Here is a 15,512-nt window from a genome sequence, read left to right on the forward strand (position 1 = left end):
GGGCCAGCCTGGGGAGGGGCTCGGGGCAAGCGGCTGAGGACTGTGCTGCATTCAGGACATAGCAGCTATTTCTCTCAGAGGCTGTGACCCTGTGGGGTGGTGGCCGGACCTTGTGGCAGTCCAGACCATTGGGGTCGCTGGTGCCTCCTTCCTGTTGATCCTGTTTCCCTGTGATGAACACAATTTACCAAACAGAACAAAACCCCAGAACAACTATTGCACCCTAACTTCTGTCAGACTGTGTTAAGTATTTACCACACGTGCAGTCATTCGGCCTTTAGAATTCTTTGAAACAAGTAGGATTGACTCCTGCCCCATTTTACATACGGGGGACCCAGACTTGATGAGCTAGAATGACTTACCCAAAGCAGTCATTTGCCCACTTATTCATTCATGCAGCGCAAAAAGGATTTACTCAGCATCTACTGGGTTTGTCTCTGTTCCAATCTTCCAGCTAGTTTGTGGCAGGGCTGGAGTTCGTGCCCACGGCTTTCCCACCACAGAGCCAGAGCTCCTGGACACAGGTCACAGGTCACTTCTTTTTCCATCTAGGGGTTAGGCCCCCTCTAGGCGTCCCTGGGCCAGGAGGAGCCTGGCTGTAACACCCACTGTGCTCTCTACCTGTCCCACCCACAGGAGAGTGAGGACGCGGTCAAAGCGCTGGCCAAGGAGAAGGACCTGCTGGAGCGTGAGAAGTGGGAGCTGCGGCGCCAAGCCAAGGAGGCCACAGACCACGCCACGGCACTGCGCTCCCAGCTGGACCTCAAGGACAACCGGATGAAGGAGCTGGAGGCCGAGCTGGCCATGGTGAGAACCCTCCCCACCCAGGTGGGCCTGGCATCTGCTAGCAGTGCCATGCTGGGAGCCAGGACGTCTGGCATCGACTCACTTCGGAGACCTAGGGTGGGGTGGGTGGGGCAGAGCCGAACACAAGCAGAGGGGCGGGGCCCGCGGTGGGAGGGGGCTTTCTACAATGCACCGTCAGTGTCCCTCCAAGACCATGACCCCAGAGCCTGGGCCAGGCTTTTATCCACCTGCCTTGGGCCCAGGGGATGTGGAGATGCTGGGAAAACACTCACTTTTCCACACACCCCAACCTACTGTTAGGAAAAAGAAGGCCAGGTGCGATGGCTTAGGCCTGTAATCCCAGCAGTTCAGGAGGCCGAGGCGGGCAGATTGTTTTTGAGCCCAGCAGCTTGAGACCAGCCTGGGCAACATGGCAAAACTCCTTCTCTACCAAAAAATTCAGAAAAATTAGCCAGGCATGGTACATGCCTATAGTCCCAACTACTCCAGTGGCTGAGGCAAAAGGATTGCCTGAGCCCAGGAGGTGGAGGCTGCAGTGAGCCACTGCACCCAGCCTGGGCGACAGTGAGACCCTGTCTCCAAAAAAAATTTTTTTTTTTTTTTTTTTTGAGACGGAGTCTTGCTCTGTGCCCCAGGCTGGAGTGCAGTAGCGCGATCTCGGCTCACTGCAAGCTCCACCCCCCTGGGTTCACGCCATTCTCCTGCCTCAGCCTCCTGAGTAGCTGGGACTACAGGCGCCCGCCACCTCGCCCGGCTAATTTTCTTGTATTTTTAGTAGAGACGGGGTTTCACCGTGTTAGCCAGGATGGTCTCAATCTCCTGACCTCGTGATCCGCCCGTCTCGGCCTCCCAAAGTGCTGGGATTACAGGCTTGAGCCACGGCGCCCGGCCTCCAAAAAAAATTTTTTAAAAAAAAGGAAAGGAGAAAAAATTTTTGTTTAAAATATACATATTTGCTTAGGAAAATATTTGGGGGGAAATACATGGAAATACTAACATTCGTTCTCTCAGAGTGGTAGCAACTTTTATTTGTTTGTTTATTGGCCTCTTCTCAAATGTCTGTGCAGCAAAAATGTCTTACTTGGGTCATTAAGGAAACAAATAATTTTTTCCTAACCCAAACCTTCCAGACACTTTGTGTTCCCAGGAGATGCGTAGCCTTTGTGTGTGGGGACAGAGGGTCCGGGTCGGGAGAGAGCGCCCTAGAGGTCTGTTCTGCCTGCTGCTGTGTGACCTTGGGCTGCTCACTCAACTTTTCTGGGCTTCAGTGCCTTTCACTTGTTACTGCGCTGGGAGTGGGGTCTTTTTTTTGAGACAGAATCTTGCTCTGTCGCCCAGACTAGAGTGCAGTGGCACGATCTCAGTTCACTGTAAACTCCGTCTCCCGGGTTCAAGCGATTCTCCTGTCTCAGCCTCCCAAGTAGCTGGGATTACAGGCACCCGCCACTGCTCCTGGCTAATTTTTGTATTTTTTAGTAGAGATGGGGTTTCACCATCTTGGCCAGATGGGTCTCAAACTCCTGACCTCATGATCCACCTGCCTCAGCCTCCCAAAGTGCTGAGATTACAGGCGTGAGCCACCGTACCCGAACTGGGGTCTTAATCCCACCCTACCTTCCCCATAGGGTGGCTGGGCAGTTGCAGGGAGCTTGTGGCTAGAAAGGCCTCCAGAAGCCAGGGGCTTAGTGTGACAGAGGCCGGGAGGAGAATGTGGGAGGAGCTCCTGAAGAGTAGGGGCAGGGGGAGGACGTAGCTCTTAGAAGATTTGTTGTCCTGCAGAGAGCTGATGCCAGCTAATACTGTGGTTACAGCCATGTGATCTGGGTTCGAATCCAGCCCCAGGTGCTTCCCAACTGTATGACTGAGCAGGAGCCTTCACCCCTCTGGACTCCATATCCATCAACTCAAAACAGAGATAATGGCATATAGAGTTGACTCTTAAACAACACAGGGCTTAGGGCTGCTGATCCCCTGTGCAGCTAAATCCATGTATAACTTCCGACTGCCCTAGACCGTAACTGCTCATAGCCCACTGTTGACCAGAAACCTTACTGAGAACAGTCAGTGAGCACATCTTTTGTGTGTTAACTGTCTCGTTTTCTGTATTTGTATTAGTTCATTCCTGCACTGCTATAAAGAAATAGTTGAGACTGGGTAATTTATAAAGGAAAGAGGTTTAATTGACTCACAATTCTGAACGGTTGTGGACGCCTCAGAAACTCATAATCATGGCGGAAGGCAAAGGAGAAGCAGGTACCTTTACAAGATGGCAGGAGGGAGAATGAGCATGGGAGGAACTACCACACGTTTATGAGCCATCAGATCTCGTTAGAATTCTACCACTATCACGAGAACAGCATGGGGGAAACCAGCCCCATGATCCACTTACCTCCACCTGGTCCCTCCCTTGACACGTGGGGATTACAATTGGAGATGAGATTTGGCTGGGGACCCAGAGCCAACCATGTCAGTATTCTTTGAATAAAGTAAGCTAGAGCAAAGACAGTGTTATTAAGAGAATCAGGCCAGACATATAATCCCAGCACTTTGGGAGACCGAGGAGGGTGGATCACTTCAGGTCAGGAGTTCGAGACCAGCCTGGCTAACATGGTGAAACCCCATCTCTACTAAAAATACAAAAAGTAGCCAGGTGTGGCAGTGGGTGCCTGTAATCCCATTTACTCGGGAGGCTGAGACAGGAGAATCGTTTGAACCTGGGAGGCGGAGGTTGCAGTGAGCCAAGGTCAAGTCGCTGCACTCCAGCCTGGGCAACAGAGCAAGACTCCGTCTCAAAAAAAAAAAGAGAATCATAAGGAAGAGAAAATATATTTGCTATTCATTAAGTGGAAGAAAAGGATCATCATCAAGGTCTTCATCCTCATTGTCTTCATGCTGAGTGGCTGAGGAGGAGGAGGAGGGAGAGGAAGGATTAACTTTGCTGTCTCAGGGGTGATGGAGGTGGAAGAAAATCTGCCGATAATTGGACCCATGCACCCATGCAGTTCAAACCCACGTTGTTCAAGAGTTGACTGTGCTTTGTAGGGCTCTTGTGAGGATTTCCAAGAAATAAAGCAGGAGAAGCACTTGGCACTGGGCCCGGATCCCTGGACGTGGTAACCACAGCAGGATGGTTTACTAAGGACCAGGCCCCCAGGGCAGGCTGGGGCCGGATCCCTGGACCTCTCCTAGGTCTCCTTGTCCAATGCTGACCCCTAGTGGTGAGAACTACCGAGCAGGAAGAAGCTGCGGCAGCAGGGACTTCTGGGGTCTGGGGGTTCCCACCAATGGAGTTGATAATACTGGAGGCCCTGCTGCTACGTGCAGCCCAGACAGAAATCTTTCAACTTGCAGGCCAGGAAAAGGCCCCTGTTCTCCCAGGTCTTCCTCATGACTTGTGGACAGACAGATGTGTCTTCCTTCCTTGGAGTCCTGGCCTTAGGCATCCGAGGATGCCCTGGGTCTTTCCAGCCTAGGATCCAGCTCACCCTGGCTTCCCCTCCCGTTGTTTCCATTCTGGCCAAGAAAACTCAACTTCTGGCCTCCTTCTGGCAGGCATCAGATGCATCTGCCCGTGTGAATGTTGGCAACTCAGGTTGATGGGTTTATGTTCATGTTAACAGCACAGGCAGTGTCTACCCAGGGCTTGGAGGCAGAGGGAGGGGGCTTCACGAGGAGCTGTGACGGCCCCAGTCTTGTTGGTGTGTCCACCTGATTGCAGCTTCCCTCTATTGCCCGCCATCCCTAGAGTTTCACAGCCAGGCCATGTTGCCTGCAGGCCCAGCTCCCCCACTGCACGGCTGACCCTTCCTCGGGGGATGCCTTAAGTCCTGTGTTGCAAGCAACAGGAAGCAGCTCTGCTCTGCCAGTGGAAGCATAGAGGGTGGGTTGGAAGGAAGTCAGGGTCCACAGGTGCAGTGGGGAGGTGGAGGGCGCAGCTTAGCAGTGGCAGAAGCCACGGCAGCTGCAGACCAGGTGTGGTGGCTCACACCTGTAATGTTTTGGCTTTGGGAGGCCAAAGCGGGCAGATCACTTGAGGTCAGGAGTTCGAGACCAGCCTGGCCAACATGATGAAACACTGACTCAACTGAAAATACAAAAATTAGCTGGACGTGGTGGTGGGCACCTGTAACCCCAGCTACTCGGAAGGCTGAGGCAGGACAATCGCTTGAACCCAGAAGGCAGAGGTTACAGTGAGCCGAGATCGCACCACTGCACTCTAGCCTGGGCGACAGAGCAAAACCCCATCTCAAAAAAGAAAAGCAGCGCCCCAGCTGCAGGGGTGGGGAGCCAGGCCCGGGGGAATGGTGCACTCAGCAACCCCTGCAGCTGGGGGGATGGACATGTCGCTTTTGTCTTCTGATGAAATCTTACCTCAGTGAGGTCCATGCAGCATGCCCAGTGCCCCATCTTGGGCCGCTTACTTGCCTCTTACCCAGGGGTCCTGGCTGTAGCCCCTGGTGCTGGGCAGTTCCCTCTGTGGCAAAGCTCACAGCTGCCGGTGACACAGAGGCCACTGGGAAAGCAGGTATTGGGGAAAGAGCCCAGACTGGTGCCAAGTGAGGGGTGAGCGGCCCGTCAGGATCCAGGCATCGTCCCTCCCCCTGTGTCCAGAGGAGCCAACTCCAGGCCGCTCCACACACCCTCTTCACTGCTTCACTCAGGGAAAAACCAGAAAGACATTTGCTTCTGCAGACGTTTCCCAAGAAGCAAAGCCCTCTGCTGGCATTTAGCAATGAACACGGGCACCCTGAGGCCCGCCCAGCCATCCACCCTTGCTGGGAGCATTTCCTGTTAAATCCTGATCCAACCAGGCATTACCACCCACACGGCAACTTCTCTGTAACCACATTGGCCCCATGGGACCACGTGTGCGTGTGTGCGCGCGCGCGCGCGCGTGTGTGTGTGTGTGTCTCAAAAATGTTTATCGACATAGAATGTCAAGGCCCGAGCCCACCTGAGCCTACCGTTGCCCCCGCAGGAGCCTCCCCTCCACGGCCAGAGCCTGCATTGATCCTTGGTCGTTGGGCACGGGTGGTTGGCCATGCCGTTCAGTGTTTTCAGCATGTTGATAACATTGTGCAACCGCCGCTTCTGTCTAATTCCAGAATAATTTCATCTCCCCAGAAAGTATCACGTCTTCAGTGAGGTGTGTATTCTTTTTTTTTTTTTGAGACGGAGTCTCGCTCTGCCGCCCAGGCTGGAGTGCAGTGGCCGGATCTCAGCTCACTGCAAGCTCCGCCTCCATTCTCCTGCCTCAGCCTCCCGAGTAGCTGGGACTACAGGCGCCCGCCACCTCGCCCGGCTAGTTTTCTGTATTTTTTAGTAGAGACGGGGTTTCACCGTGTCAGCCAGGATGGTCTCGATCTCCTGACCTCGTGATCCGCCCGTCTCGGCCTCCCAAGAGGTGTGTATTCTTATGGTTTTGGAGCTCGGGCAGTCCCGTACTCCATGGCCTGACGTCTTTGCTGGGGAGACTTTTGACGGGAGTCCAGCCAGGGCCTGAGGAGGCAGCTCCCTTACTAGCCTTCCCTCAGTCCACAGGCCTTCCCCGCCAGCCTCCTTAGTCACATGTGGGGCTGGGAGACAGGGCTGCCTGCTCCTGAGACTATGGGCATCCCCCCGACACTGGTCCAGTCCCTGGGAGCCCAGCTTACACTGACCTCGCTGCCCATGAGCCTGGCTTCTGCAGTGTGGGAAATGCTCTTCAGTTGACGGTGCTTTCTGTAAATAAGGGCACCAGAGACGTTTGGGGCCACATAACTGGTGGGGCTGCCCTGTGCTCTGCAGCTTCCCTGGCCTCCACCCACCGGATGTCAGCAGCACCCCCCACTCCAGCCCCCAGTGTCACAGCAGTAGACTGTAGACATGGCCACATGTCCCCCAGAGTGCAGAATCACCCCAGACTGGACGCATCCCTCCATCAAGTAGGACATTTTGTGAGAATCAGACATTCCTATCTATCTGGGCCTGGGCTGTTTGAGTCTAACAGAGTCCCGGTTTGGGTCCTGTTATTTTCTGTCTGTGTGACCCTTGACAAGGGACTTAACCTTTCTGAGCCTTAGTTCCCTCCTGTATAAAATCAGAACTACAGTTTCCTCCTGTATAAAATCAGAACTACAGTTTCCTCCTGTATAAAATCAGAACTACAGTTTCGTCCTGTATAAAATCAGAACTACAGTTTCCTCCTGTATAAAATCAGAACTGTAGGCCAGGTGTGGTGGCACACGCCTGTAAACCCAGCACTCTGGGGAGGCTGAGGCATGTGGATCACCTGAGGTCAGGAGTTCAAGACCAGCTTGGCCAACATGGTGAAACCTGTCTCTGCTAAAATTACAAAAATTAACCAGGCATGATGGCAGGCATCTGTAATCCCAGCTACTCAGGAGGCTGAGGAAGGAGAATCATTTGAACCCAAGTGGTGGAGGTTGCAGTGAGCTGAGATCAGACCATTGCACTCCAGCCTGGATGACAGAATGAGACTATCTCAGAATAGAATAGAATAGAATAGAATAGAATAGAATAGAAGACTGGATGGCAGAGTGAGACTCCATCTCAGTAGAATGGAATGGAATGGAATGGAATGGAATAGAATAGAATAGAATAGAATAGAATAGAATAGAATAGAATAGAATAGCCTGGATGGCAGAGTGAGACTCCATCTCAATAAAATGGAATAGAATAGAATAGAATAGCCTGGATGACAGAGTGAGACTCCATCTCAATAGAATGGAATGGAATGGAATGGAATAGAATAGAAGAATAGAATAGAATAGAATAGAATAGAATAGAATAGAATAGAATAGAATAGCCTGGATGACAGAGTGAGACTCCATCTCAATAGAATAGAACAGAATAGAATAGAGTAGAGTAGAGTAGAGTAGAGTAGAGTAGAGTAGAGTAGAGTAGAGTAGAGTAGAACCGAACTGAACCTTCCCCCTAGTGACAGTGTAGGGAAATGAGGCAGGGGGTGAATCGGGAAGGCAGCCGCAGAACTCGGTCAGCATTCACAGCTCTGTGCTGAGGTTACTCTAGAGCCACCCTGTCCTCAGACCCCACTGGGGAGGAAGAGACATGGATTCTCATGCCTGTTCCACTCATCAGTATTTGACCTCGCACATGTCACCTTTAACCTTTTCCTGCCTCCGTTTCCTCATTTGTAAAAAAGACAGCCACCACAGGCCCAGAGGAGAGGCAGGGACTGTGAGGGATGAGCGGGCAGAGAAGCGGAAAGTGTTGGCCAAGCCTCAGGTTCCTTTTTAATGGCCACACTCTGAGTCCATGCCCTTCGTGCCCATTCTCAGCTGCAACGAAAGCAGTCTGCCCCAAATGTGCCACCTCCAGGCCCCTGGCCACTGCCTTTTTGGACCATTTGGACCAGCCCTTGCCAAGCCAGTTCCTAGGCTGGATGTGACCCCAGAGTGGTGGGGGGGCCTGCCACCCTGCATGAGGGCAGGATTGCCCACACCCGAGCCCACCTGAGCCAAGCCTGTCACTGCCCCCACAGGAGCCTCCCCTCCACAGCCAGAGCCTGCATTGGTCCTTGGTCTTTGGTCCTTGGTCATTGGTCCTTGGTCTTTGGTCCTTGGTCACTGGTCCTTGGTGCTGCGGCCCATATTTGCCTCATCAGCTCACACTGCTGCCTCCCTGCTGGACCTGCTCCCACCCGTACCCCTGAGATCTGTGAAAGAGGATCCCAGCCGGCTTCCCCCCAAGGAGAAGAACCTAGCTGTGCCATAGAGTGTGTATATGAAGCACGGGAAGACGGTGTCCTTGTGCCCCCTCAGTGCGCATTTGGCACAATGTGCCATCTGCACAGGAGCACCAACCTTCCGGTGTCTGCTCAGAGGCTCCTGCGTCGGGATCCTCCCAGTCTTTACCCCAGAGAAACATTCCCTAGACAAGCACACATCTGCTGAAGGACCCGGTAGAGGATTCGGTTTCTGGGCATGGCGTGCCTGCAGGGCCAGGCTTGCTGTCTTATATGGGAGATGGGATGGGTGCATCGTGGCCTCCGGATCAGCAGATCCTCAGGCCCTCCTGGTCAACAGGAACTGCCATTGGCCCCAGCCAAAAGGTGGGTGAGGGCAGGGCCCTGTGCTGCCATCTCCCCTTCCTGCCTCATGGGTCTCACCACCCAGGCTCAGGGAGTGCACAGATAATCCTAACTGAGCACATGGCTGCTCTGAGACAGTGGGCCAACCTGGATCCTTGACCATGGTGTGAATTACTCCTCACATCATCCCATCATCCCTGCTTGTGAAATAGAGACTCTTTAATAACAATCGCTAATATTTATTGGGTATTTTTACCCTGGACCAAGCACTCTCCCTAGCAGCCATGTGAGGGAGGAACTGTCGTTCTCCCCGTTGGACAGATGGAGGCACGAAGGCACGGAGAGGTGTGGAGCCTGCCTTGGGATCCCACAGCTCAGAGTGGCAGAGCCAGAATCAAATCCAGACAGAGCCCAAGCTCCAAAGAACTGTGGCACGGCCTGGCCACCTCGTCGCACAACTCCAGGGGGCGCTGCTTACGTAAACATGGTCGCTCTTGGTTTCACTGTCTTATATGGTGGGACCCTGAAGTTCAGAATGGTGGAGTAGTTTGCTCAAGGTCACACAGCAAGTTAAGTAGGAGAAATGGAGTTTCAACCCAGTTCTGTCTGACCTTTGTGACATGGACACATTTGTGTCAAGTTAACAATTCCCAGGAGCTTGATGTTCCGGGTTCCCAGTGTTTGGAAGAGGGTGGAGGCTCAGAGAGGAGAAGAGTCAGAGCCCAAAGGGAGTTCCCAGCATTAAATTGCATTTAGTGGAAGAGATTAGTCAGAGAAATGTTTCAGTTGCCACAGGAGAGGATCTAATGTGTGTGTGTACATGTGTGTATGTGTGTGTGTTAGTCTCTTCTCAGGCTGCTGATAAAGACGTACCCAAGGGCCGGGTGCAGTGGCTCACGCCTGTAATCCCAGCACTTTGGGAGGCCAAGGCAGGCAGATCACGAGGTCAGGAGATTGAGACCATCCTGACTAACACGGTGAAACCCCGTCTCTACTAAAAATACAAAAAATTAGCCGGGCGTGGTGGTGGATGCCTGTAGTCCCAGCTACTCGGGAGGCTGAGGCAGGAGAATGGCATGAACCAGGGAGGCGGAGCTTGCAGTGAGCTAAGATCGCGCCACTGCACTCCAGCCTGGGCGACAGAGCGAGACTCCGCCTCAAAAAAAAAAAAAAGAAAGACATGCCTGAGACTGGGTAATTTATAAAGAAAGGGAGGCTTAATGGACTCACAGTTCCACATGGCTGGGGAGGCCTCACAATCATGGTGGAAGGTGAAGGAGGCACACATCTCACATGGCAGCAGGCAAGAGAGCTTGAGCAGGGGAACTGCCCTTTATAAAATCATAAGATCTCAGGAGACTCATTCACTATCATGAGAACAACACGGGAAAAAACCACCCCCATGATTCAATTACCTCCCATTAGGTCCCTCCCATGACACGTGGGGATTATGGGAGCTACAATTCAAGATGAGATTTGGGTGGGGACACAGCCAAACTATATTGGTGCATACACATGTGTATATGTGTGTGTGTGCCTGTGTGTATTTTGTGTGTATGTGTGTGCGCGTGTGTGTGTGTATACGTGTGAATGTGCCTGTGTATGGGTACGTGGGTGTGCAAGCAGGTGCTTATATTTTAGATGAAACTTCACATGCGTCATCTGCCGTTCCTCTCCATTATAGCTCTGCCTTGGAAGTTTACAATCCTGAATGGGCAGAGTGGACAGTTTGAGAGATCCCCGTGCTTTAGAATTCACAGGTACAGCCACCCAATTCTGAAGTACCAACCGTAGGGGACCTCCCAATCTTCAGGTAGCAAGGATGTCAAGCTGCCCACTGAGATGGACGATGCCACTCCCAGGCCCAGACAGAGATGAGGCCCTGCCTGGGAGGGAAGCGGATGGGTTCAGGAGAGCCACCCCGCCTAGGCCTCTGCCTCACTCCCTCCTGTGCTCCCTCCAAGGGCTGCCTGTTTCAGGGGCTGGCTTGTGCAATCCTGTGCTTCCTATGCATGCAGCTGGGAGTGTTTGCAGGAGGGGAGAGCTGAGGGTTCGTTGCCGCATGACAGCAGACCAGCCTGGGTGCTCACTTCTCCCGAGTCGCACTTTCTGGGCAGCCAGATGGACTGGGCAGGAGGAAGCAAGGGAGTGGGGCATCCCCCTAAGACTGCAGGTGTAGCAGTGTGGAGGGCCAGGAGGCTGTGTGCACGCACACCTGGAGGGAAGGCAGGTGCAGCCACTGACTCATCTGGGCTGGGTGTGGTGGTTCAGGAAGTGTGGGTCTCCATGATCCTAGGCCTGCTGATAAAGACATACCCGAGGGCCGGGTGCGGTGGCTCACGCCTATAATCCCAGCACTTTGGGAGGCCGAGGCAGGTGGATCACTTGAGGTCAGCAGTTCGAGACCAGCCTGGCCAACATGGCGAAACCCCATCTCTACTAAAAATACAAAAATTAGCCAGGTATAGTAGCACATGCCTGTAATCCCAGCTACACATGAGGTTGAGGCAGGAGAACTGCTTGAACCCCGGAGGCGGAGGTTGCAGTGAGCCGAGATCACGCCACTGCACTCCAGCCTAGGCAACAGAGTGAAACTCCATCTCGAAACAAAAAAGAGGAGTGTTCTCGGACCCCCTCTGTTTCTGGTCTCACTTTGCTGTTGGTGGGTAACCCCTAGGTGAGCTCTCAGGTGAGTTAAGTTGACACAAATGTGACAAAAGTCAGACAGAACTGGGTTCAAACTCCACTTCTTCTACTTGTTGTGTGACTTTGAGCCAATTACTCCACCATTCTGAACTTTAGGATCTCACTCTATAAGATGGGGAGACCAAGAGGGACCATGTTTATGTAAGCAGCGCCCCCTAGAGTTGTGTGACGAGGTGGCCAGGCCCTGGCACAGTTCTTTGGAGCTTGGGCTCTGTCTGGATTTGATCCTGGCTCTGCCACTTCTGAGCTGTGGGATCCCAAGGCAGGCTCCACACCTCTCCGTGCCTTTGCACCTCCAGCTGTCTTAACGGGGAGAACGACAGTTCCTCCCTCACACAGTTGCAGGGCCGGTGCTTGACTTACCAATTGGCGCTCGATGCAGAGCTAGCAATACCTGGTGCAGAAGTTCAGGGCTTTCTCCCATGGCGGTGGGCAGTGCCAAGCAGCTGGCCAAGAGGTCCCCTTGATTGTGACTTCTTCCTGTCTTCCTGCTCTCTCCAGGCCAAACAGTCCTTAGCTACGCTGACCAAGGATGTCCCCAAGCGGCATTCCCTCGCCATGCCGGGCGAGACGGTGCTCAACGGCAACCAGGAGTGGGTGGTGCAGGCGGACCTCCCGCTGACCGCAGCCATCCGGCAGAGTCAACAGACTCTCTACCACTCACACCCCCCTCACCCGGCGGACCGGCAAGGTGAGTCCTGCCCTGGCCCGGCCCCACCACGATTTCGAGGGGCTTCACAGGAGGCCATCCGACCCAGTGGGAAAGGCAGCTTCTTTGTTCACACTACAGCAGCTTAGGGGGTGTGGGGCAGAGACCTTGGGCTCGTGTCAGTGAAAAATCTAAGAGATGGACAGCAGGCATAGCTGGATCCAGAGGTTCAAACACTATTTGGGTCCCTCTGACCATGTCTCTCCATCTCTTAGCTCTGCCCACCTCCTTTTGGCCTCATCTTTAGGCTGTCTCTTTCCATAAGAAAGTAAAATAGTCCCCTGCAGTTCCAGATGTTTAAGACCCTCACAGCTCAAGACTTAAGGAAGAAAAACTATCTCTTCCCCCTGTGTCCATAGCAAATCCTAAAGAAAGACTGATTGGCCACATCAGAGTCACATGGGCATCCTTTGGCAGGAGAGGCAGCAGAACTGCTTGATTGACAGCTCTGGCCAATCGCGGGGCATCCAGGAGGGGCTGATGTCAATGTCACAGGTGTTTGCTCCAGGCACTCGGCAGGAAAGTCTGGCCTCTGGGCAGCATCTGTACCCCACTGCCCATGGAACAGGCTCCAAACTCCTCGCTGTCCTGTTGCACGTCTGCAGGCCACCTTGCTCTGTTCTCTGTCCCTTCTGCAAGTAGGTGCCCTTACATGATAGATGCAAGTTGTGATAGACGCAAGTTTGGTCATCCTCATCTACCTCTGCAGGGCCTCTCCTCAATGGAGCTGGCTGTGGTCTGGGAAAGCCTGGACAGGCTGACGGATCTGCCCTCTGGGTCCTTCCTCCTCCACAGTATCTGCCTCACATACAACCATCTCCATGCATTTTATCAGACACCCCCTCCTCCAGGAAGCCTTCCGTGCTCTCTCCCCTGTGTCCTCTATGCTCCTGTAAAGTTGGGTGCTCACCTGCATCAGAGCACCTCTTACCGTACCTCGGGTTTGCTGTTGATGCATTTGTCACATGACTCCTCCCATCTGTCCAGTGCCTGGCACTGTGGTAGGCACATCATACATGCAGCTACTCTCTGGGATTGATAGCACTGGCATCCACCCCCGTGTTACACATAACAAACCTGGCTCAGAGGGGCCAGGCAGGATGCTCAAGGTCACACAGCCTGTAGGGTAAACTCACCCAGATTGGAATTGACTCCAAAGCCAGGGCTCCTTCAGCCACCAATCTTGTGTGTTAGAGCATACGGCCATTGGTGGCAAGGACTGTCTTTTGCAGGGATGCTACCCTACCTGCTGGCATGCCACCTGTACATAGTAGGTGCTTAGCCAGTCTTGTCAAACAAAAGATGCTTTCTCCATCCAGTGCCAATGCCCGCAGACAGGAGAGCAACCTGCTGGGGACTTGGAAGGGCTTCTGAGCTGTGGCTTCTGGTCTGGACCTTTCATTTAGCCACTATTTATTGAGTACCTACTATGTGCTAGGCACCATGAGCTCTGGGATTCAACAGGATAAGACACCCTGGGCGCCTGCTCTCACAGAACAGATGTTGTCAGTGTACAGATATGACATGTAAATATACTACTAAATAACAAGCAGGCCGGGTGCGGTGGCTCACGCCTGTAATCCCAGCACTTTGGGAGGCCAAGGTGGGCACATCACGAGGTCAGGAGTTCAAGACCAGCCTGGCCAACATAGTGAAACCCTGTCTTTACTAAAAATACAAAAATTAGCTGGATTTGGTGGCACACGCCCGTAGTCCCAGCTACTCGGGAGGCTGAGGCAGGAGAATTGCTTGAACCCAGGAGGCAGAGGTTGTGGTGAGCAAAGATCGTGCCACTGCACTCCAGCCTGGGCAACAGAGCAGGACTGTGCCTCAAAAATAAATAAATAAATAACAAGCAGAACAATGACAGATTGTAATTAGCACAAGGAGAGAAATCAACAGAAAACAGGCACTTTTTTTGGGGGGGATGGAGAGATGGAGTCTTGCTGTGTTGCCCAGGCTGGTTTCGAAGTCCTGGGCTTATGCAGTCCTCCCTCTTCGGCCTCCCAAAGTGTTGAGATTACAGGCGTGAGCCACCATGCCCAGCTAAAAACAGTCACTTTGATGAGAAACAAGGCAAAGTAGGGAGAGCTGATTACTGGGGAAGGCCTCTCAGGACAGACTGAGACCTGGAGGATGACGGTGCCCCTGATGGGCAACAGGAATGGCAGAGACCAAGGCAGGGGGATATGACCTGTCTTAGGCAGTCAGAAGGCTGATGTGGCTTGAGCCGTGGCTGTTGGGGTAGGCAGGGCCGTGGCACATCAGGCCACCTTGGAGGCCAGGAGGAAGAGAGATGAGATGCTGGTGGCTCATGCTCTGGTGTGTAGAGTGGAGTCGACGCGACCCACCAGGAGGCCGCGTGGTCTTCCAGGCAAGAGTCAGTGGTGGCAATGCGGTGGGAGAGAAGCAGGCAGATTTGGGGCAATGTTTTGGAGCTGCTGCTACTGACTGGTTGTGGGATATGGGGGAAAGAGAGAAAGTGGTGGTGGCCTTTAGGTTTCTCATTTGGGAAACCGATTGGGGGCAGTGGTTAGGATTGCACCAGGTCTAGGAATGTCCAGGTGGTGGGAGCATGTGAACAGGGTCACAGAGTGCTCAAGTATTAATGCATCGCGGTGCTCCTTAGAAATGCATTTTTTTTTTTTTTTTTTTTTTTTTTTTTTTTTTTTTTTTTTTTTTTTTTTGAGACGGAGTCTTGCTCTGCAGCCCGGGCTGGAGTGCAGTGGCCGGATCTCAGCTCACTGCAAGCTCCGCCTCCCGGGTTTACGCCATTCTCCTGCCTCAGCCTCCCGAGTAGCTGGGACTACAGGCGCCCGCCACCTCGCCCGGCTATTTTTTTGTATTTTTTAGTAGAGACGGGGTTTCACCGTGTTAGCCGGGATCGTCTCTCGATCTCCTGACCTCGTGATCCGCCCGTCTCGGCCTCCCAAAGTGCTGGGATTACAGGCTTGAGCCACCGCGCCCGGCCAGAAATGCATTTATAAACATCAAGCACTTTCCTATATTGGACTTGGAAATGAGGAGACTTGAACTTGGAATGAGAAGAAGACTTGAAAACTTCCACGTCTTCTCCTCGTTCATGCTGGTGGAGGAGGGTTCACTGGATCCAAAGGCTATGGGAGGTTCTTCCCAGCAGCGGCTCTATGGGAATGTGTGGAGCTGTGGAGTAGGGGGTTGGAGAACCAGGCAAGTCTCTTCCCTTTTCTACACCTCAGTGTTCCCGTCTGCAGAACG

General features: G+C 53.1%; 1 protein-coding gene across 6 annotated transcripts in view; it reads left to right on the forward strand.

Moving 5' to 3' along the window:
- The window catches only part of KAZN (kazrin, periplakin interacting protein), a 1,229,956-nt gene that overhangs the window by 1,155,134 nt on the left and 59,310 nt on the right, over positions 1-15,512 (forward strand). For all 6 annotated transcript variants that reach the window (XM_050788146.1, XM_050788155.1, XM_050788173.1 and 3 more), the window contains 2 exons: positions 637-807; positions 12,068-12,257. In XM_050788146.1, the coding sequence (XP_050644103.1) occupies positions 637-807; positions 12,068-12,257 (361 nt within the window). The remainder of the gene's footprint in view (positions 1-636; positions 808-12,067; positions 12,258-15,512) is intronic.

Source organism: Macaca thibetana, chromosome 1, assembly GCF_024542745.1.
Source record: "Macaca thibetana thibetana isolate TM-01 chromosome 1, ASM2454274v1, whole genome shotgun sequence".
NCBI classification, from domain to species: domain Eukaryota; kingdom Metazoa; phylum Chordata; class Mammalia; order Primates; family Cercopithecidae; genus Macaca; species Macaca thibetana.